Source organism: Seriola aureovittata, chromosome 22 (assembly GCF_021018895.1).
Source record: "Seriola aureovittata isolate HTS-2021-v1 ecotype China chromosome 22, ASM2101889v1, whole genome shotgun sequence".
Classification (NCBI taxonomy): Eukaryota; Metazoa; Chordata; class Actinopteri; order Carangiformes; family Carangidae; genus Seriola; species Seriola aureovittata.
The window spans coordinates 2,707,862-2,729,442 of record NC_079385.1 but is presented as its reverse complement, the minus strand read 5'-3'; the positions used below and the strand labels follow the sequence as shown (position 1 = coordinate 2,729,442).

Sequence of the window (21,581 nt, the reverse complement as noted above, 5' to 3'; positions counted from 1 at the left end):
CTTCCATTCCGTCTCTCAAACCAGTTGACTTCACAACCGGAAGCACCTATGTTTCATCTAATCGGCAGTTAAAATACATGGATAGAAAGGAAACACAAGGTAACAGTTTTATTATTTATCTTTCGATAAAAAAGGAATCTTTTTATAAAAATAAATATGTCAGGGTTTCACATTTGTGCAGTCTGTCGTTTTAAGAATTAGATGTGTTCATATTGTTTGTGAACGTACTGAATCAGTCTATGAGAACTAATATAAGCTGAATGCATTCAGCCTCTTGGACTGATGAAAGTCACCATCGACCACACATAACAGAAAAGTCTATGTCCCTCAGTGAAAGCTGAAAATAAAATCAAAACCTACTAAATTAAGCAAAAAAATGTCACGTTTCTACAGAATGTTATGTTGTTGATCCAACATCTAAAACAATGGACTCTTAGCTCAGGCCTATATTTGAGGCATATTTATGGCATATGTCAATGACACAATAAAAAACAACAACAAAGGCAAACAAACTGATAGCTTATACTTAAACTTGAATATTAGAATACATTAACTAAGAAGAAAGAGGCGTTTCTGCGTGTTCATTGTACAGATTTTGCCAGTAGATCAAGTTTAGTGCTACAGTACTACAATACCCAGGAGGCTTTGCGCCACGTCAATGGAGGGGAAGTCAGAGCCGCGAATGCAAACGTAGGAAATTCAAAACTTCTTGTTGCAGTTGATATCAAAACATGGCGTGGAGGATTGAACCGAGAGAGTTTAACGTTTTCCAACAATGAGTCTCATAACATTTTCCAAAGAAAAGACTGAAGGGACTTTTACTTAAACAGCCAGGAGCGCCTGAAATAGCTCCTCCCTCCTCGGCCGCGGTCTCTCTGTGTGCCTCGGGAGTAAACTGTTGGCTGGGACTCCCGCAGCTAATAATAACGACCACCGCTACCATGTCGGTGTTGTCTCTTGCCATTCTCCTGTTTTTCAGAGGCTTCACTTTTTCTGCAGCTGACAACTGTGAAGGTTAGCGACAGCATGGTGTGAGAAGAAGTTATTTACAGTCTGGCTGTGGTTTCACAGTATTACACGGAGCTGTTTTCAAGTACTGAAACTTACTTGAAATGTCTAAATCAGCCCTGCATGCCTGTGACCGCACCATCTGCCATGCATGTGCTGACCAAACTATTTTCTAAATAGTTTCACAGTGATTTGAGTCAGAATATAGCTACAGACTAATTAGAAGATTGTGGTAATTAATCTAAAATTATGGGTATTGCTTCTGAAGTTTTTCAGTACTGAAGATGAACAAAAATGTAAATAAAGGAATGAGTTTATTTCTTTTATAGCTGTCCTCACTGTAAAAATCCCAATGACACTTTGGTCACATGTTGTGCATACTACTTCCAAAAAAGCTCTAATATTAATATTAATACAGTGAAAGCATCAAAGTGCTCAATCCAAGGAGAAATGCCAACAGCCTGTATTCAGTTCAAACTAGCCGTCAGACTTTTGTAACTTTGTGATATCACAACAAAGCAGTCACCACTCTGTTTTGCCCCAAGCCCCGCCCACCTGGACCCACCATCCAACCTTGCAGGATTTGGTTTCTCTGAGCGTTTACCTGAAATCTACTATATTTTTATTGGAACACTCAGCTAATCAGAAGAGAGGATCGGAGAGAGAGGATCTCTCCTGATTGGCTCACTGACCTGTTGTTACTAGAGCTCCAGAGAGAAGCCTGAGAGAGGAGATGTAAAACTACACTGAGATGGTTTTTGGTTCTTAAAACCACAAATATATATTCTTATTAAATAAAACACAAGAAAAGTGTAAATGTAATATGTTTGAGTCAGAGTAATATAAACGTATGTATGTAACATCCACACAGCACAACACAAGCTCAATCATGTTCCACACCGACAGATGTGATATGTTTTTAAGGCCATAAATAAGCAGATTTGATGAGCAGCCCGTTCAGTCACACTAACAGTGAACTGGTGTGCAGTGTGTGTGAGCTTTCTCCACAGACTCTATGGCAGTCTGAACTCAGCCCACACGGAGCTCACTCCCGCGCTGGTGGAGGAAGAGCTGGTCCAGGCCTGCACCGTGGCCCAGGGGAAGGAGGCGAGGCTGGTGAGAGCACAGAAACATAACAGTGATTTCTGTCATGGAGCCACATTAGAAGAGATTTAGAAATTAAATCCTAAATGATTTACCCTATTCTCAACCACAGAACTGCACAGACAATACAGTTGAGCTAATTATACCAGGCAATAACAAACACCCACAGACTAACAATTAGATTTTTATGAAATACATCCTCTCAGTTCTGTTCATGTCTTTCATGCACAAGGAACAAGGAATCCAAAATCCGTAAAATAACATCTATGGATATTTTTTTTAATCGAATATCTGTCCATATTATATCACTGAACATCAACTTTGCTGCCTGGTAAAACACTGGAAAAGCAAAACTGACTATAAACTTTAAGATGCAGGAAGACATTGTAAGAGCATGATAACACACTGAGTTTCCAGATAAAACAATATGATGAACCTGGTAGAGGACACAGCATCCCTACCTGACATTTGGACCTATTACATTATATTATATTACATTATCCACTACACCTAAAGACACTACATTCTTACTATGAAGCAGAGCTTTTAGTCAGTGAATGAATTTGATTTTATTTTGAAAATGTGATTCACATCATTTAGTTTTAAATGTTTGCTGTGTTTACCGAGACCAAACTTCATCACTGACTAAAACAATTCACTGTCCAACCTGAGAAAGTATGTGGTGGTAACTTTTGTTCAATTCTAGATAAACTCTCAAACAGGCAGTTTGTAGTAGCTGGTTCTCCTTTTGTTGATTCAGGTGTATTGTTATGTCCACGTCTTCAGTCTTTGCATCATGTTCTACAAGCCTTTTATTCTACAGGTTCTACAGTCAGTCACTCAGTAGGTTGTTTCAGAGTCATTAGGTTCTGTAAATGTGGAACAATACAGTAATGTGTTACTTTTACATACTTCATTATTTTTAAAATCAAGTACTCCAGTACTTGAACTCAAGTAAAAACTTTCACTTGTATTTGAGTCATATTTGACCAGGAGGACGTGAGTCAAGCTGTGTACCTAGCCTGCAACACTGTTGTTCCTGTCTTGTTCTGTTTGCTATGAGGCAGTTAAAGGAAGTGCAAGTAGCAACTTTTATGGTAAAACCACATCCTTACTTCTCATGTCCATGAACGACTTCCTGTGTTAAACATCATGAGCCGCAGATTTGACCAGTATGAACATAATTCACGTGATACTGGTATGATCAGAAGTACGTTCATGTGCCGTCCTAGTGTTACTACCTCGGAGCCAGTAGTGATGCAGCGACACGTGTCACAGCGTCAGTCGCTCGACCCCTGGCCTCCCACGTCCCTGTTGAGAAGATCTGTCAGCGCCTCAGCAGCAGAGACACACAGATCTGTGAGCTCAAATACGGTAAAGTGTGTTCAAATACACAACAACAGAGGCCGACCATTCATTATTAGTATCAGTGTGTGTGTATGTGTGTGTGTGTGGACAGAAAGTAAAGTGTCTTGTGTTCGGTGTGTGTCTGCAGAGTCTCAGCTGAAGGACCTGAGCAGCGACGGGCTGAATAAGCTGCGAGTTTTGGAGCTGAGGAACATTTTGGCGTCGTGGGGGGAAGAGTGTCGAGGCTGCCTGGAGAAGCATGAGTTCGTCAGCCTCATCCAGAAGAAGGCACCGCTGCACGCTCACAGTCTGGAGCTATGAGGAGTAGTTAGTGTCTTCTCCACGCACCCATCCACACAGCAACAAGTCAACACGTGTCATGCGCTCATTAGTATTGACTTAATCAGAGTTTTAATCAGAGTCATTTATTTAGATAAAAATCGCTGGCATGCGCACTGCCATCACTGTTGGTTTCTGATCGTGGTGCCGATGGTCACCACGCTGCACTGACCAACATCCATGATGAAGGAGCTGATACTGGTTTTACTCTGGTGCCAGTTTTCTTTTCCAAGTTCTATTTGCAAATAGTTTGACATCCACATCCAGCTGCTAACATTTCCCTTTAGTACAAAATGGCAAAATGGTTTGCACTTAACATGAACTTAACAGCATTAGTTTGTAGTAATGCTCAGTTTTATCTGAAAGCTTCCAAAACAAGTGCAGATATAATAACTTTTACACCAAAAAAAGCTCCTTTTTCTACACCTTACTTTGAGCTACATTATGCAGCCTGACAGGAGCCATGGGGAGAAATCATCATCTGGGTGCATGATTTACTGATTCATGCTCTCAAATGACTTAAATTCATATGTATCAACATAAAGAGTAAAACATGACAGACACAAATAGTGGCAAATATCTATTTGTACATAGTAAAAAATGACATCTTTACGTTTGCTTGTTTATTTATTACATTTATTTTATAAAGCCAGTGAATTCATTTGAATGGGTCATTCGATTTCATGATTGTTTCAGTTGTATTTGAAAACACAACACATTCATTTCTGCCCACAAGTGATTTTCCCTCTACGACGCCATCCTGGTTTTACAGAATCTACCCGATCTGTTTTCCACTTCACAAAAAAAGCCAAACTTCTCAAACCTTTAACTTAAACACAAGCGCCTGTAGAAAACACTCCAGTTTGTCTAAAGACAAACACAGTGAGCCAGGATGTGCTCACACAATAACCACAGAGGATCACAGATCTGTCACACTTTTGATGCTACACACTTCAGTTGAAATCAAAGAAGCAAAAACGAAACAACAACAAAGACAAATTTCGAAAGCTGTCTGATGTTGTTACTTTCGGTTTGTGTGTGTGTGTGTGTGTGTGTGTGTGTGTGTGTGTGTGTGTGTGTGTGTATACAGTGTATGTGGGGAGAAAGAAAAGAAGGCAGCAAACTGTGGATAAATATGGAGGAGATAAAAGTACACAAAGAAATAAATAAATATCTACTAATGCTAACACTTTATCCACGACAAATACACTGACAATCATAATAATAGTAATGAAAACAATAATGTGTTGGGCCCAGACAGTGTCAGGTCTTTCTGTTCAAACACCTGTATTGAATTGTTAATAATTCCCACACTGTTCATTCTCGACACTGTCTGTAACTGTACAGATCAAAATGTGCAAATGTAACAAAATAAAACAGGATGAGTTCATGTAACTGGTTTGTAAAAGAAATAAAAAGCTTTATCAACTAAATACATTAAAATCCATTTTGTTACTCTGCTAGTGTTTTTGTTTATTTCACTCCACTTCCTGTGTTTGTCACAGAGATCAACCAGGGAGGAGGTCTCACTGAAACCTTAGCAGAGAAACAGTTTCACTATGATTAGTTGGTGGGACTTCAGATCAAGCCATCAGATCAGTTACAGGTGACAATGTCAGTAATCATTCACTAGCACTGACTAACTGTACAACAGTGTGGAAATGTGAACGATGGAAAACACTGTTTGTATTATTTTAAGCTTCAGTAATAACCATCTGAATGAAAACATAGTCAGGTGTCACAGTGTGGTGCGAGGAGTTGTGTAGATTTGTGCTGTCCTGTCACAATGTTAAAAACTTCAGTGGGCCCCAGAGCTGAGGGACCCTGCTGTTTACTGCAGTCCTGCCTCAGAGAACAGTTCCTCTGTGTGAATCAGCCCTCTGTCATAAAGACTCAGTTTGTTCCTCAGCCTCTCCTTGGCTTCGTTCTCCACCACACTGAGGTCAGCTGAAACACACACAACGCAACAGCTCGTGAGTTTTATCAGGCCAGCATACACACAATATATTCCACATGTAATAAATAAAAATGTCAGTGATTGCAGTGATTTATTTTTATGTATGTCCCCCTTAACAAGGAGGTTTAGTGAGATCAGCCGATCTGATTTAAACACATCATATTACATCATTATCATAGAAACAGAATTACCACCTCTCTCCTTCATGAGTTACAGTGCTGAATAATGGCCAGAAGTGTTTTTATAGAACAGTATGATGTCACAGTGAGGTTGACCTTTGACCTTTTGGATACGAAATGCCATCACTTCATCATTTTTATCCTATTAGACATTTGTGTCACATTGTGTCATAATTAGTGGATGAATTTGCGAGTTATGGCCAAATAACATGTCTTGTGGGTCACAGTGACCTTTGACCTTTGACCACCAAATTCTAACGTTGGGAAATGAGTTCTTAACTGAAAAGAGAAAAAAACAAATAATATTTTTGCATCCAACATGCATCCATTGCAACATCAACATGTTTATTTTCAGTAGCTCTACCAGTGCTGCACTTTCCATTTTCTCCTTGCTCCACCTTGCTCAGCTCCAGCAGTAAAATGCTGCTAATCCAGTGATGCATCAGTATTAACAGTCATATGATGAAAGGCTGGTGACATTAGCTAGTTAGCAGGTTTTCATTTAAAATCACTGCGGCTGCTCAATGGTTCGTTAACTACCTATTACGACGCTCTGGTTGGTGAAAAAGCTCAGAGGACATGGAGTCATCTGAAATAATACATTTTCTCCCATGGGTGAGGTCTGAACTGACACTGATGACTGACAGTTGTCAGCTCACTGATCCGCTCTCACTTCCTCTGTGTCTGTGCAGTAAGTGCACAGATAGTCCCCACCCTTTCAGCCAATCAAATGCTAACATGTCTAAAGTTAGGTTCACAAAAACGTGACTGACGGATGGACAACCCAGAATCCAGCTCTGGCTGTCGCCGGCATGGAGACATAATTAGACAGAGCGATGTCTGATTTGGCTGAGATGGGACAGTTGAGCGGAGATCACTGTAACCCCAATGCAGTTAGAGGATCAACGTGTCTTTAAATCATTATCAAACATGCTGTAAATGTTTGTTGACTGTCTCCAAAAGTGAAAGTGAAAGTGCTGACACAGACCAAAAAGGAAAATTCTTGTTGGGTAAAGTATTTTGGGTTTTTCCTGAGCTCTAGGAGGCACCTGGTAAAGTTGACTCACCCATCTGATACATTTTAGATGGTCAAGTGTGATATGCAGGTTTGGGGAGGAGGACAACTGCTCTCCCCTCTGTAGTGAGGGACTGAGTATCTTACGACGACTTACTCTGAGGACTCTCTGTGTGGTAGGGCGTGTACCCGTTGGCCCTGCAGTCCTCGCAGGCCAGACCACCGGGCTCGGCCGGGCAGCTGCACTGTACAGGCCAGCTGCCGTACAGGTCCACCGCTGCCTCAACCCGAGATCCCACGCTGTCACTCAGGTACGTCACCTCCGACTGGCTGCACTCACAGGGCCCTGCCTGTCCTGGAGCCCCAGGGAGGCTGTGCTGCTCATCGTGCTCCACAGGGAGGGAGGAGGATGAGGGGCTCTGCTGGGCATTCACAGCGGCCCCATCATCCAGGCTGTGAGGTTGATCTACAAGCGGGCACGTGGGCGGAGGAAGCAGCTGGCTCAGTGTCCGAAGTACCTGAAGACAATTGAGAAAAACTATATAAATATTTTATTACAGATGCTGATCCTCAAAGTCCAGAATGAACTATTAACGCTCACATTCTCCATGCTCGGTCTGTGGCGGTGGCGGCTCGCAGTGCAGTCCAAGGCCAGAGTCAGTAGGCTGAGGGCCAAGGCGGTCGGCCACCGACCGGCCGCCTTGTCCAAAAACTGCAGACAAGAGTCCACACCACCGCTGTCCTCCACCTCAGAGACGAGCAAATTCCTCTGAGAGAGGAAAGAGACACAGAGAGACAGAGAGGGACCGAGAGAGGACATGTTTGGTAAGTATAACACATACATAAACCATTAAATGAGCTGCTGTAAGCAGCCATAATGCAGGAAACTATGTATGTGATCATAACAGTAGGAACCTTCAATATAATTATTTTAAATCGGGGTTATTTGATGCCATTTCCTGGATGTTGTTCCCAGATAAATGGAAAACACATTGATGCAGCTGTAAATGCACAGAGAATGTGTCTAAGTGCGACTGGATGCTTATTAATACTTGGTATAAATGCAAAGGCTTATAATCAGAATATCATTATCCAGATAATGTAACCAGATAAAAGTGACCACAGACCTGAATCAGCCCGAATCGGGCACAGTCTCACAGAAAACTGATAATGATTCATAGAGGCAGGATTTCTTACAGGGCGGTTATACTGACAACGATAGATTACAAATGTGTTCTCATTTTCTTGGTTGATCTGTGTGACATTGTCATATAGCATATAGATAAGGGCTTCATAAAAAGTGAAGTTACTATTGCTACTTCAGTGTTGAACTCACCAGCAGTGTTTGTTTAGGTCCATCCTCTATGACCTTCCGTCCTGTTACTGTTTCCATTATCACCTGAGATCAAGCAAACTGGGATTAGTGGCAATGCATGAATAATGTTTCCATTAGAAATCATAGTCCTGTTTTCAGCACAGTAACATTTAAACTATTAGGAAATATGTGCTGTATAAACTGTATAAACAGTATATACAGCACATATTTCATAACTCTATTTGCTGCTTGTAATTTCTGCTGTTTTAAGGAGAACTCCATGGGCCTAACTTCCCCATGTTTTTTCTTTGTCTAATACTTTTACTTAAATAAAAGACACAAACAAACTCACTGATTGAGTAGCAGTAAACCAGCAACTTCTGTGAGGTCAAATGATTGGTTTTTGTCAATGGAGTCTGGCAGTTTTGAACAGACCGATATAGAGGTTGTTCCTGGTTAAACAAAGAGGAACTTCCTCCTAAAAATGGTTGATCTCTGCAGGAATCCTGTCCATAATGTTGTCAGACACTTATAATAACAATGTGAGCAAGGCAGTGGGACAACAAACACTTTTAGTGGATGTACAAAGGCACCATGTGATTACATTGCAGCATCTGTTCTGGGTATGCCGTTATTGCTCAACAGAACCGGTTACAAAGATGTTGGTCCCTATCAATCATTTACACCCAAAAACAGGGGAAATGGGTGCTTTAATACACCCCCTCTACTACTCTCCAGAGTGATGTTGCCAAATATGCCACCTATATTATCATCATGTGTTATATACATGCTGTGGATATATGAAGATATACGTTTATGACATGTATGTACATATATTAAAATATCTATATGATGAATTTTGCAACCATATACTGTATGTTAACAATACATTTAATTTACATATGCAAGATTATTAAAACAACATACATATATGAATTCTATATGCTTATGTTGTTCTTATTAATTAATTAATATTATTATATTCTTATTGACATTCAGGGGAAGTGGTCTTAGACTTTAAGACCCTTCTGTATATAACATCAACATATACTGACCGGCTATGGGATGGATATATATTTATGTTTGTCTAAAATATAAGCATATATACATAAACATATATATATTTGTATTGGGTACATATATATGCCAATATATGAAATTGTTCCAACTTCTAATAGGTTTCATATATAATTTTTACATATGTGTTTTTTCAATTATACAGTATATATACATATATTTCATATAGGGAAGTTGCTAAATTCATATTCTTATATTGAAAGCATGTAAAGTGAAAGGTGTCCCTCAGAGAGTTATCACCAGACTCACCGCAGTTCTCCTCAGCTCTATGGAGGGCATCAGAATATTTCAACTTCTTGTTTTGGTTTTAACATAAACTTTACTTATGATTCACACTCACTTCCCTAAAATCACACTACACACAACCTCCTGAGCACAGCACACACACATAGTCAGAGACTAGCTGGTGAAAAATAGCAGAGCGTTAAGCTGCTCCAGAGCCAGATATTTCCCTCTGGAACTGGTGGAGACCAAAAACAGAGTTAAAAGAGAGTGAAACTATCTTTGCTTTTGTTTTGCTGTTGCTGTAATTTTTCCTGCTGTAAACTTTTACAACCTACCGATGAAACACCCAGCTGATACACCGAATAGAGAAAGTCTAGCTTGGCATATATGATCTCATACAATCACCATTCCAAAGCTGTAGACGTCCAGGCTGAAGGAAAGCTTGCCATCTCGGATGTACTCCTCAGGGAGGTATCCCAGGTTGCTGTGGAAACTCGTGTCGAGAGTGATGGTGCAGTTCTGATTGGCTGAATGAGGACGTAGACGAGCCAACCCAAAGTTAGACAGCTTGGGCTGCAGGGCGTCGTCCAACAGTATGTTAGCACTGTGAGGAGAAGCCATTAAAAGACATTGTGTCACTCTCTGAACGCCGCAGACAGCAAAGAGACAACACTGACGGAAGAGAAGGCAACTAACAGTGGAGGTCCCAAAGCCAACAATGATGAAGCCATGTGGTATGACCCTTTAAAACCAATATAACAGGGTAATACATGTATACCACATATAAGGTATATCAAGTGAATGGGAATGTAATCTCAGACTTGGACAAGCTTCTCAGAGCAGAGTCACAGAGTGTCTCCAGAGTGTGAAGTGAGTGTGTGTTTAGTGGCTTGTACCTGGAGATGTTGCCACAGATCACTGGGCAGGGCTGGGCCGTATGGAGGTGATGCAAAGCTTTCGCAACTCCCTTGATGATTGTGAGACGCTCCTGCCAAGTCAGAGGATGCTCTCCGTCCTGTACAGTGACAACATACCACTTTAACTATGACACAAAAATCTGCTTTTAAACAGCTACAGTAGCCAAATTAACTGGGCAAAATGGATGTGAAAGCCTTCACAGACAAGCATGACATAAGGACTAGCACAGCACTTCACAACCCAGGTCAAAGGTACAGGAGGCAGCGTAGCCTTCCCCTGGAAGCTAACAGCTCATATACAGAAAACGAAGCCTATCAATCGCTCAGACAACAAACACAAATCAGCAATCACGCTGTCTACTCATGACAAATTAGCATTCAGCTAATCGGACTGACTGAAAACATCTGAACCCGCAGCAGTTGTGTGCTAACATGTAGATGCTAGGAGCTAGCCTCTGCCACGCTGAGAAGCTAGCTTCTCCTTATAGCAAGCTGAAGAGCCATAGTTGTGTGATATGGTGCTGTAAAGTGTTACATACTCTTGATCGTATCTGCTGAACCCAAATAATACAGTGCAAGAGCAGGCGGTCAGGGCGCAGAGTGGGAAAGAAAGAGGTGCCATTCTCACGGTTACAAGATGATGTTGAAGCTGTTATTCAGCTGCATAATGTTGCTTTAAATGACGCACAAAAAAAAGATGTCATGCATCCACCAAACAGGTGTGGTTGAGTCCAGATTTGTCCCAGAAGATAGAAAATACACAGTAAAACTTGGCTGGTTTTTTCGTCATTGTAAACTTGTTCTATTTTTATTCTTCTTTGTTTGAATTTTCATAATAAAAACCTCTAAGTTCTGCAAAGTTTTAGAAAAGCAAAACCGCTGATCGCATGTGAACTTCCTGTTAGATTTTCTGGCTTGGTGATTGAATCACAAACAGGAAGTCCTTTCACAATGACTTCATAATGGACAGACAACTGCAGCAAGTCATTGCGAATCCTACCTGATGGTGTAGTCTGTGGGAAAGCGATCCAGTGGGGAGGTAAGGATAGAGCAGACAGTAGTGGCCCTCGTCAGAAAAACAGCCCAACAAGTCTGCGATGTTCGGATGTTGATATCTGGAACATGTCAGCACATTAAATATTGAAAACACTATCAGACACACTTGGAAAAGGTATTTTGAGAGTGAGGGTTTGTACGTACAAATGATGAACTTCCATTTCTTTAGTGAAGATATCCCACAGCTTCTTCCAGGACACATTATTGACCTGGAGAATGATGGATGAGGAATACATTTGAATTAGCCTTACACCCCAGATATTCAGATTTACTGTGAAAAATTACGAACTTAATTAAGAAAAGTCTATTTCCCAAAATGTCACTGTTCCTTTAAGAGAGTCAATAATCACCTGTTTAAAAAGCTTGACTGCAAAGGTTTTATTTCCTATCCATGCTCTGTAGATATCAGAAAAATGTCCCTCTGCAATTCTCATTTCATGGTGGAAACCTCGGGTTCCATCCCTGATGTCTTGGAAGGTGATAACGGATGGCTGGTTTTCTCCGGTGGACACTGAAATACACAGACAGACAGACAGACAGACAGAGAGACAGACAGACAGACAGACAGATGTGACGTCACACTGCCTCACACATATGTGCTGAAAATCACACGTGGTCAGTCAAAGTTCAACCTTCGTGGAAAGGGGAATTCCACTAAAATTACACCTTACGGTAGGGTAACAAGAATTCATTAGGTCTCCATTATAATCTTCCCTTCACTTACCAGGACTCGAAGAAAGCTCCTCTTCTTGGGGGGATTCCTTATTCTTATTCACTTTAGTTTCACGCTCTGTGTGTTGATGCTTGGGGGGTGACTGTGACTCTGAAATAGAGACATTGTCCAAATATTAAAAAGTTAAATGCGCATCAATGTGGTTTGCTGACATCAGGCATGCACCACAAAGAGGAAGCAACAAAGGGTTTTTTTATTTCGTCAGTAATATAATTTCCCTCCAACACTCTCCACATACCTACTCATCCAGTCTCACAGCTGTTTGCAATCCTGCATTAACAACAATTAACCCCAATTACTCCTGTTGGAGTAAGTTGAAAACATATATGTGAACTTCACTTGCCACTGTGTACAAAGAGAACTACAATAAACTTTGACTTCAACAAGCTTCATTACAAACAAGTTACAAGGAAGTGTGTTTCCCCTGAAGTCAAACTCTCAGGCAGCTGCTGCACTTTAAATCTTCACTTTAAATCACTTTAAAGCCATTTTCTATCTTTTGACCTTAACTGTACCACCAATGGCTTTATGGTCTACTTCATGTAACTTGTTGATTGTGAGACTTTGTGTACAGTAAAGCCAATAGGCTCAACATCAACTTTCTGGCAGTGGTTAGCCATCAAGAGACACATATCATGGTTATCTGTAAGTTTTTTCCAATCTTACTGGTGGGAGCAGACCAGTGCTTTGACGCTGCTTCGACTAGTTTCACTGACCCACTTACATAAGAATCATTTCAAGAAATGTAAAAGTTCATTTATTTTATTTTTTTTTTTTTACAACACAAAACCTTCAAGAAGAATCAAATTAAAATCTGCAAAAGCTAAAATAAAAATGTTGATACATGACTGTTCCCACTTGTGGATAGAAATTCACATGCAATTACAGCCTCAAGATCCCCACATGTTCATCCCAGTTAATTCCACACAGAGATGTGAGATGTGCAGATATTTTATATATATAAAAAAAATAGAAATTGGTTCAACCCTTCTTTTAACAAGACCAGGTCAGAACCTAGTATATGTCTGGACCACCTATGGGCAAATCCTGATTTTATAACTGTGACGTTGTCTGACAAACACACTGCAGCTGTCAACACCCCACTAATAGAACCTGTTTGATCCATTATTCTACTGTTGTATTTTATTTTTTGGTTGTTTTTTTTTTTTTTTTTTTTACTAATACATAATTATATTATTGTATTTTATTTTCCAGGTGATTTTATAATATATAGTTTCATCATTCTATTTCATCTTTCTCCTGTACAATAACCAAAGCAAAGAAATAAGGGCTGGAGTTGGCAGCAGTGCAGAACTGCAAAACAAAAGAATAATAATTATTATATTATGAAAAAAAATTGTATATGGCGATAGTCAATATGACTGAATATTGGCCCACGCTTACTACTAACTAACTACCCCACAGCCACATGTTTATCCAAAAATAACCATCACCCTCTGATTTGCTCTGCATTTAACTAAGTGAACAAAGAGTCATTACAGTCATCATTACACTACACACACTTGGAGTTTGCACTTGCCTTGAATCGTTTGCAACTGGCCTTGAGCTGGACTCTGGAAGAGCTGCAGGGCCCTGTGGTGGCCCATGTCCTGCAGCACCTTGAGCAGGTCCCGCACTCTTGAATTCTGCTGGGCCCAGGACCACAGCAGCTCCCAGGTGGGACTCCGACCTGCTGCCTCCAAGCGCTCCAACATGCGGACTTCTAAGAAGCTGGGGGCGATTCGGACAGCTGGAAGGGTGGTGGACATGAAGATGAATCAAACTCAGAGGAACAGTGTGTACATGAAAATAAGGACAGGCATCCATTCATTAATTTTATGCTGCTCCTCCATCTTTATTTAATCTTTGATTCTTGCACTTCATCTGTTTTAAAATCTGCATTTTCATACTGCTGTTGTTGTTGTGCTTTTTACCTCTATTTTATGATTCTTGGGATCATTTGTGAGGGAAGGTACTTTGACTTCAAAAACTAAATCCTCAATAATATTTCATCAATTACTTGTGTTTCATTTTCTTCTGATTTTTTAAATGTGTTATTATACTACCTTGTTATTTAAGGAGCTTTAACAGTATTTGATTTTGTTTTTAACTTCTACAAATCTTCATTGATCTGATAAAAGTGTATTTTAATTGTTGTATAGATCTTATTTATTTAAAATTCCACCGTTTTTTTTTAGTTTTTTTTTTTTTAATCCAACAGACAAATATAACACAAGCCACCAGTCAAGTGTTAAAAGTCTTCGACTCTAACTCTCAGGTTAAAGTCAGTCGTAACAACAGCACTCGCTCACCTAGTCCGCGCCATCCCAGACCGTCGCTCCCGCTGTCCATGATCCGACAGAAGCTCTCCAGGAGAAGCGGGGGGACATCGTAGAGGAAGGTGGAGGAGTCCATCTGAACAGCCGTCCTCGCAGAGAGACATTGGGCCAAAATAACAAAACGGGACACCTACAACCGTTGCTCAAATACGGAAACTCCCGCCCTCCTCTCATGCGCGTGAAGACCTATGAAGTCATTATCCAGTGAGTCAACACACACAGACTCACAACATCACCGCAACCGAGGGAGGTTACTCAAACTCCATCTATCTATTACATGGACACACGCTAGCATGACAAATCCACTCGCAAAAGTGAACTCGAGTCATCACTGAAGTTCAGTTTCAGCCACATCTGGATTCCATGGCTCCACTTCCTGTATCGACCTCACAGGCTTTTATTCGCTGGGCCAGAGGTAAGGGGTAGGTGTTTACTTAAAGGGCATGTTGCTGAAGTTTTACTGCTTGGTATAAAAGTTGTTACTATGCTGCAGCTCAAAGACAGTAATTTACACGAACAGAAAACAGGAAATCATACACAACAACAAAACAGAAAACACAGCATATCACAAGGCAGATTTGGAAGTCGTGGATCTTCTTTACTCTACAGCTTACATGTCAGTGCCAGCATCAGGGTCTCCATCAGTTCTAGCTTCTCTTTTGACTGCTAACTGTATCTTTACTGTTTGTACCCTTCACAGTGAAGCTTCAGTTGTGCTCCTAAATGTTCTGCTTCATGAACGGCTCCAAAACAAGCTCCTCATCATCAGTGCCATCATGCGCATCTTCATCCGCAGAGCTGGTGCCATCAAAACCCGTCAATATCAAACACAATGCTTCACCATCATGTTACCATGACGACAAGGTTGTAAAGAATATGCTTCTTCATCAGTGTGGCTGCATTTATTCTTTATAAGAGTGAGACAACAGCGCCATCATGAGGTCAAACAGGAAAAACAACATTACCCACTATCACTTGCATCCAGCATCCCATGAAAAACAACAGTGTCATTCCTAAATACCATCCAGCAATAGCAGAGTCATCAGTTTCTATTAAGATTTATAATGTTTTATAAATCATAAATCAGCTATGTGGGAGGAAAAGATGTAAGACAAAAAAAAGGAGCATTTTGTGATGATCTGCCTTTTTTCCCCCAAGATCTGTTTAATGTCACCTCTCACAGCTCAGACCATGTCCTCCCCCTTCACACCTGCAATTCTCCTTCCGCCCACAAGATGTCCCCAGACTTTTTTTTCCCTGTTGACCTTTTATTACAGTAAAGAGAGAAAATTAACTTTAGTTGCCATTTTTAGGTTGGAACAACTTCATAAAATGAAGTAAACAACTAAATTTCAAGTAAACTTAACGAGTGATGTAAAGTTACATTTATTAAGGCAATCAGTTTCCTGGATTCTTTAAGATCAACTTGTCACATTTTACAGTGTGGCTATAAAGTTGTTTTTGCCTTATGAAGCGAATCACTAAATCAACCCGACTTAGTGTCTGCATTTGGTTCCACCTCTACCTGTGCTGTTATCAGTGAATCCTGAATGTGATATCTTCATGTTATCATGAATGACATCACATGAATGGCTTTCATTTGAACGCCCCCTTATGGTTTCAATATCTCATTCCATCCGTTCAAAGTGTATCCGGTCAGTTTAAAATTGGCCCAGTACTCCCTTTACACATCCATAGCCAGTCAGCACATTGCTGGGGTTTACTTCTGAACAATCTGAATTGGGTTCTGTCCAGTCATGTTGTTTTCTGTGTTGTTGTTGTGTCTCGCACCCCTGGGCCACCAAATATTTTGGCAGATGAAGTTTTATATTTGCTGTGGAGGACGTGGACTTTGTCCCCAATAAGAATCTCTTTGTGTTCAGTACAGACAGGAGGGACCATTACTGTCAGGAGGTATTGTAAGTAGATGAAGTCTGACATAAATTAAGCTGAATTTTGGAATTATCTTCTCTCAAAACATGAGGAGTATGGATTTTATCCTCCATTGAAATCATATTAGTAAGAGATTCCCTGAATGTAATGTTCAATGTTGTTTTAAAACAGACATATAAAAAAACTTTGGACCTGCGTTATAAACTCTAAAAGGCAGCTACAATAATTATACCATAGCCCCTCCCAGCTCCTGACTGTGGAGTGTTTTATGACTCCGAACATAATAAAGTGAACAGAGAGGACATTTTGAGATTCACCCAGTGAAACTCCGTCCTCTGATGACAACAGACAGACAAACACATCATCACTTTCAGAGTCACCAACTCTTTAATTACCCAACAATATTGTAAAATACATTTAAAATCAATATGAGTCATAGTCCTCATAGTTTTTATGCTGAACTTATCTCCTTCACAAACAGCACAAGAAAGTGCTCAAGTCATTCTGTAAAATAAATCTTAACAGGAAAATAAAAATCTTAATCCACTCTTGATATTCTATAAGATAAAACAGTGCTTAAAAAACTATTTATGTATTTTAGCATTTAGCACTTGGCATAGATTAGATTAGATGACAGTGAAAATTAAATTAAAATTAATCATTAAAAAAGTTATCAAAAAGCTCCATGAAGCAACATTTTTCACATGAATATTAAATCAAATGATTCTCCAAAATGACAAGATTTGTGCTACTTTGTTTTTTTTTGTGGGCAGCCACAAGTTCACAGCTGACAGGTCACTTCCTGTTCAGCCATTAACCATTGTGTCTAACAGCACATGCTGAAATCCACTGCATCAAGGGGACTAAAACCTAGCTTAACATTTTGTTCTTGCACATTATTTTTGAGAATTACAAAGCTGTTTCTGCCTCGTTGCACAATAACAGACTAACACAGAGAGAAGAAAGTATTTACACAATTTTTTACACCCACATCAGCGGCTCTGCTCGACATACACATGTAGCTCAGTTACATAACGCTTCATCCAATGTTAAAATCATGCTTGTTTTTAGGGATACTATCGTGTTGTTGACATTACTACTTTACTACGGTAAATGTCATATACACAGTTATGTTTCTACTGGATGTGTTTGCTGACATGTTAGTCATTAGGACTTAATATTCTAATAATAAAGCATGAATGTATTAAATTGATTTTGATATTTTAAACATCTTTTTGCCAGAAGAGGTCAAATCATGACTGTTAAAGTGAATGAGCTCATATTTGTAAATCTCTTTGATTGTGTATGATACGAGCCGGCAGTTACAGATAAAGCAAGAGAGAGAGGAAAACAGGGAGAAGAAACATTTGCATTTATTGTGCCATTGTCATTGTAAGGCTTGCTGCTGTGAGTTCTGGAGTGATTCGGCCCTTTTCACAGCAAACTATGTCATGGAGGTTTACTGCCATTTGGAATTTCTGATACAGAAACACACAGCTGGATTAAGTGCTGTTTTTCTCTCATTTGCTGAAGCTTAAACTCAAAACTGGACGAAACGTTCCAATCTTCTTCATCGTCATGTTGAGCCTGAGCAGACCTGTGGTTGTCAAACAAAGAATATAAGAAGTGTGGAGTCACTCGGACATGTACTGCACAGATTATCGGTTTAATGATTTGAAAGATGACACTGACAGTGAGAATGGTACATACCTGAAGCAGGGTGGAGCAAGGAACCTACATATCTGGTTCTGTAGAGAGGGAAAAGAAAACAAACATGTTGACAAGCTGCTCTTTCTAGCACCACACCGCAGGACTGTAATTGAGGAGCGTTCCAGATAAAATAAAAACATTATGAGCTATTAATGTAATGTATTTGTGTTGTGTGCTGCGTAATTAAATGAAAAACTCAGAATCATGTCCCAGTTCATGTCCATGTAGATCTGTTTGTTTAATTAGAGGTTTAAATCTGAAAATGATCAAATAAATCAAGATTTTTTTTTTTTTGTGGGACAGAAAAATGGACGAGTGTGTCTCATGTGTTTGTTTTATATATATGAAAAACTATACAACCTGTGCTGTAAAAAATAAATAGTTATTATCATTATTGTTAATAGTAGCTTACATATAAATGTTGTGTGCTATTACTGTAATTAACTGAATTAAAAAGAAAAAATGATCACAAATTGTGTGATACAGTAAACATCCAATCCTTTAATAGATTCCTTTCCGATTAGTTTGGTTAAAGTTAACCACATAAGGTCAGATAAGCTTTAAATGATCCCCAGAGGAGAAATTGAGGTGTTGAAGCAGCACAAGAAATAAGTAAAAAAAAAAAAAAATTATTACAAGTATATAAAGAAGAAATACAAATAGAAACTAAATGAAACTTAAAGTGGATCAGATTCACAAATGAGGAATAGTAACAGGAGAAATGCTGTGTCTAGGTATGTATAGTAATGTGGGTGTGTAATGTAATGTTGTATAGTGTAGTAATGTATATGTAATATTTATAGTCTTTTTTCTTATTATTCTAAATAATTACACTTTGTAAACCTTGTACAACCCAATGTAGCGATGCTGTACTTAATATATTAAAAATGTCAATATTACAAAGGCAGAGACGGACACATACCCCAAATGTATTGTTTCATTTTCCCCAAGTGAGTCACTTTGCAGGCATAGCGCTCGTCTTTGCTTGGGGTGAAGGGCACATGTTTGGTCAGATGGTAGCTCCAGCTCTCCTCGAAGGCCAGGTCAGTCTGCCCGGCTTCAGGAATCACTTTGTCATTCTTGAGCAGCTCAATGGTGATTTCTGGTGGGTGGAAGCCAGTCACATGACAGATCAGGGTGTTGGGTTTGCCGTATAACCCTGGTGAACGGCTGTACACCTGGACCTGAGGTGGAGCTGCAGAGAGAAAGAAAAACCTTAGACACATATAAAGAAGTGATTTGATGGAAACATGAAGAGTGGTGGCAAAACTAATGAGGATTTCACTCGTACACACTCTTCTCTTGCTATAGTATTATCACCCAGACATTAAATTAACCTTTAACATCAGCAAATGTTTACTAATTAAACCTTTCTGTTGGGTTTATATCCAGAGAAACATAACTACAGTAAAAGGGAACCAGCATCTAAAACCTCAGTTTGCTTTATGCCAAATATGCGCAGAATGCATAAAAGAATTCACAGACCAAGTGCTACACAAAGGATAAGACAGATGTTATCAAGCCTTCCATTAGAAAGGATATCCTACATATTAAATGCTAAGAAACATATATTTAAGAATATAGGGAGGCCCTTTATTATGTTAAGGATTAAGATTTAACAGACGGTCAAGTGAGTGACTAATTTCAGTACAAGCAATGCAGTTTCTGTACATTTTTTCTCTTTTCTTCTAAACACTTGTTTATTTATTAATATAGATTGCCAAGACAAGAGGATCATTTGTTTGTGTGTTTTTATTTTTTACTTCCTTCCTATGTTCTGAGTGAAGGCAGCTACTATATGCTGAAGTATACCGTATGTTATGCTTGAGGCTGTATTTCATGATGTTAAAATTTAAACGTGGCAAAATAAAACCCTAAAAAACAAATGTTTACTAATCGAAGTTTTAACTTTAATTTTAGGAGAACTATTTCTTGCGGTATTTGTTCAAATTGTGAACGGTAAACCTGTTGTAAGGTCTGAAACCTGACATTTCACGACGCTCCGTGACACCGCCATTTGCAAATATATCGCTACATATATTTACAGTAAATTACTTACAATGTTTGGCCGTTGAAGTGGCGATGAGGCACAGCAGACCAACACAAACTGCGTAAACAGTTGTCTCCATGGTTTCTCCTTCAGACGGCAACGTAGTGGAACAGTTATTATATCTTTGTTCAAATAATACGTTAAAATGTCCCCGCGGTCCAAAGCGAAAGTAAAGTTCTGTTGCGTTGTTGTCAGGATTATTTCCTGGTACACGACGAGACGCTGGGCGGTGTTTGACGCTGTGAGGCGAATCAGGAGGCCACGGTACACGTCTGCTAGCCCCGCCCACCAGAACGAGTTCCTGCATACGCTTGTTGAAATCGGTTGAAATACATAAATGCCTCCCTGAGAGATTATATCTCCACTGAGTCCACCAGTAGAAAAATCAAGAGTAGCTGTTGCTAGGTAAAAATCAGTCCGACATGTTGGTCAGCGTTGCGCAGTTTTAATCGGGCTTCCGGCTGCGAGTTTACAAAGCCCAGTCCATAATGTTTGAGGTTTATTAAAACTATTAACGCCAATGTTACAGTCTTCACACACACAAATACCATAGACTGTATATCAAAATAATAACACTACAGAATCTAATAAAAATACTAATGGTATTTTCAAAACGTTGTGATTTAAAAAGAAAAGTTAAAATAGATAGATAGATAGATAGATAGATAGATAGATAGATAGATAGATAGATAGATAGATAGATAGATAGATAGATAGATAGATAAATTGGGCCCATATGCTTGTTTTCTTCTGGCCCAGTATACCCCTGGTTCCACTGCCCTAAACTGGCCCATATACACCATGACTGTCAGATGCTACTCCACATCTGGACCAGTACCGGCACACACACACACACACACACACACACACACACACACACACACACACACACACACAAAGTCTTCTGGCTGTCAGCTAATAACAGGGAGCAACAGCGGGAATCTGCCCAGATGTGGAAGTATATGGACCAGATGTGGGCCAAGATCGAGGACCCAGGCGTATGTTGGCCCTGAAGTTTCATTTTGATTTCTGGGATATTGTTATTGCCATCAGCTGACATCCAGAGAGAGTTGCTTAGCCTACATGCTTTTATTAATCAAGTTTAACTCAAGGAACAATTTCAAATGCCCTGGAATAGTAGTTTTCACAACAATTTTCACATGGAGCACAAATGAACATCTTATATACTGTTTAAGGAATCAGCATTAGACCACCCAGTGAAGCACAATGTATATGAAATGCAGGAGTGAAGGGTAAAATCTTGGCGTCTCATGTCATAAATGTTTACACATTACATTCCCATATGCAAAAATAATA

At 39.7% G+C, this 21,581-nt stretch overlaps 3 protein-coding genes and 1 long non-coding RNA gene across 5 annotated transcripts; 2 read left to right on the top strand and 2 right to left on the bottom strand.

Moving 5' to 3' along the window:
• Positions 1–46: 46 nt before the first annotated feature.
• cdnf (cerebral dopamine neurotrophic factor) lies at positions 47–5,241 on the top strand. Of its 2 annotated transcripts, none has more exons than XM_056367137.1 (4): positions 47–99; positions 1,997–2,124; positions 3,345–3,486; positions 3,608–5,241. In XM_056367137.1, exons 1-4 carry the CDS (start codon positions 78–80, stop codon positions 3,778–3,780), a joined length of 465 nt encoding a protein of 154 aa, XP_056223112.1. In that variant the 5' UTR covers positions 47–77; the 3' UTR covers positions 3,781–5,241. The 2 variants fall into 2 exon arrangements, with proteins under 2 accessions (XP_056223112.1, XP_056223111.1); XM_056367136.1 differs by lacking the exon at positions 47–99 and adding an exon at positions 657–1,014.
• irak3 (interleukin-1 receptor-associated kinase 3) lies at positions 4,928–14,986 on the bottom strand. Its single transcript, XM_056367134.1, has 12 exons — positions 14,585–14,986; positions 13,813–14,022; positions 12,264–12,362; positions 11,890–12,050; positions 11,684–11,748; positions 11,484–11,598; positions 10,463–10,581; positions 9,972–10,170; positions 8,286–8,348; positions 7,551–7,718; positions 7,107–7,467; positions 4,928–5,745 (listed from the first exon to the last, which is right to left on the bottom strand). The coding sequence occupies exons 1-12, from the start codon at positions 14,685–14,687 to the stop codon at positions 5,630–5,632; spliced, it is 1,779 nt and encodes a 592-aa protein (XP_056223109.1). The 5' UTR covers positions 14,688–14,986; the 3' UTR covers positions 4,928–5,629.
• LOC130163200 (uncharacterized) lies at positions 14,895–17,283 on the top strand. Its single transcript, XR_008826410.1, has 2 exons — positions 14,895–15,026; positions 15,312–17,283. It is a non-coding gene; the product is annotated as an uncharacterized LOC130163200 (long non-coding RNA).
• LOC130163197 (beta-2-microglobulin-like) lies at positions 16,869–20,483 on the bottom strand. The gene is made up of 4 exons (XM_056367135.1): positions 20,274–20,483; positions 19,137–19,409; positions 18,215–18,252; positions 16,869–18,101 (listed from the first exon to the last, which is right to left on the bottom strand). The coding sequence occupies exons 1-3, from the start codon at positions 20,341–20,343 to the stop codon at positions 18,239–18,241; spliced, it is 357 nt and encodes a 118-aa protein (XP_056223110.1). The 5' UTR covers positions 20,344–20,483; the 3' UTR covers positions 16,869–18,101; positions 18,215–18,238.
• Positions 20,484–21,581: the final 1,098 nt, after the last annotated feature.

Bases quoted from the DNA above. Each gene is read 5' to 3' on its own strand.
- cdnf (XM_056367136.1), top strand. From the start codon at position 942: ATGTCGGTGTTGTCTCTTGCCATTCTCCTGTTTTTCAGAGGCTTCACT. The intron at 2,125-3,344 runs GTGAGAGCACAG...GTGCCGTCCTAG, and splicing joins AGGGGAAGGAGGCGAGGCTG to TGTTACTACCTCGGAGCCAG. The intron at 3,487-3,607 runs GTAAAGTGTGTT...GTGTGTCTGCAG, and splicing joins GATCTGTGAGCTCAAATACG to AGTCTCAGCTGAAGGACCTG.
- irak3 (XM_056367134.1), bottom strand. From the start codon at position 14,687: ATGGACTCCTCCACCTTCCTCTACGATGTCCCCCCGCTTCTCCTGGAG. The intron at 10,171-10,462 runs GTACAAGCCACT...TTCTCCTCACAG, and splicing joins ATCTGTGGCAACATCTCCAG to TGCTAACATACTGTTGGACG. The intron at 7,468-7,550 runs GTGAGCGTTAAT...AATTGTCTTCAG, and splicing joins ACAGACCGAGCATGGAGAAT to GTACTTCGGACACTGAGCCA.
- LOC130163197 (XM_056367135.1), bottom strand. From the start codon at position 20,343: ATGGAGACAACTGTTTACGCAGTTTGTGTTGGTCTGCTGTGCCTCATC. The intron at 19,410-20,273 runs GTAAGTAATTTA...TTCTCTCTGCAG, and splicing joins CACTTCAACGGCCAAACATT to CTCCACCTCAGGTCCAGGTG.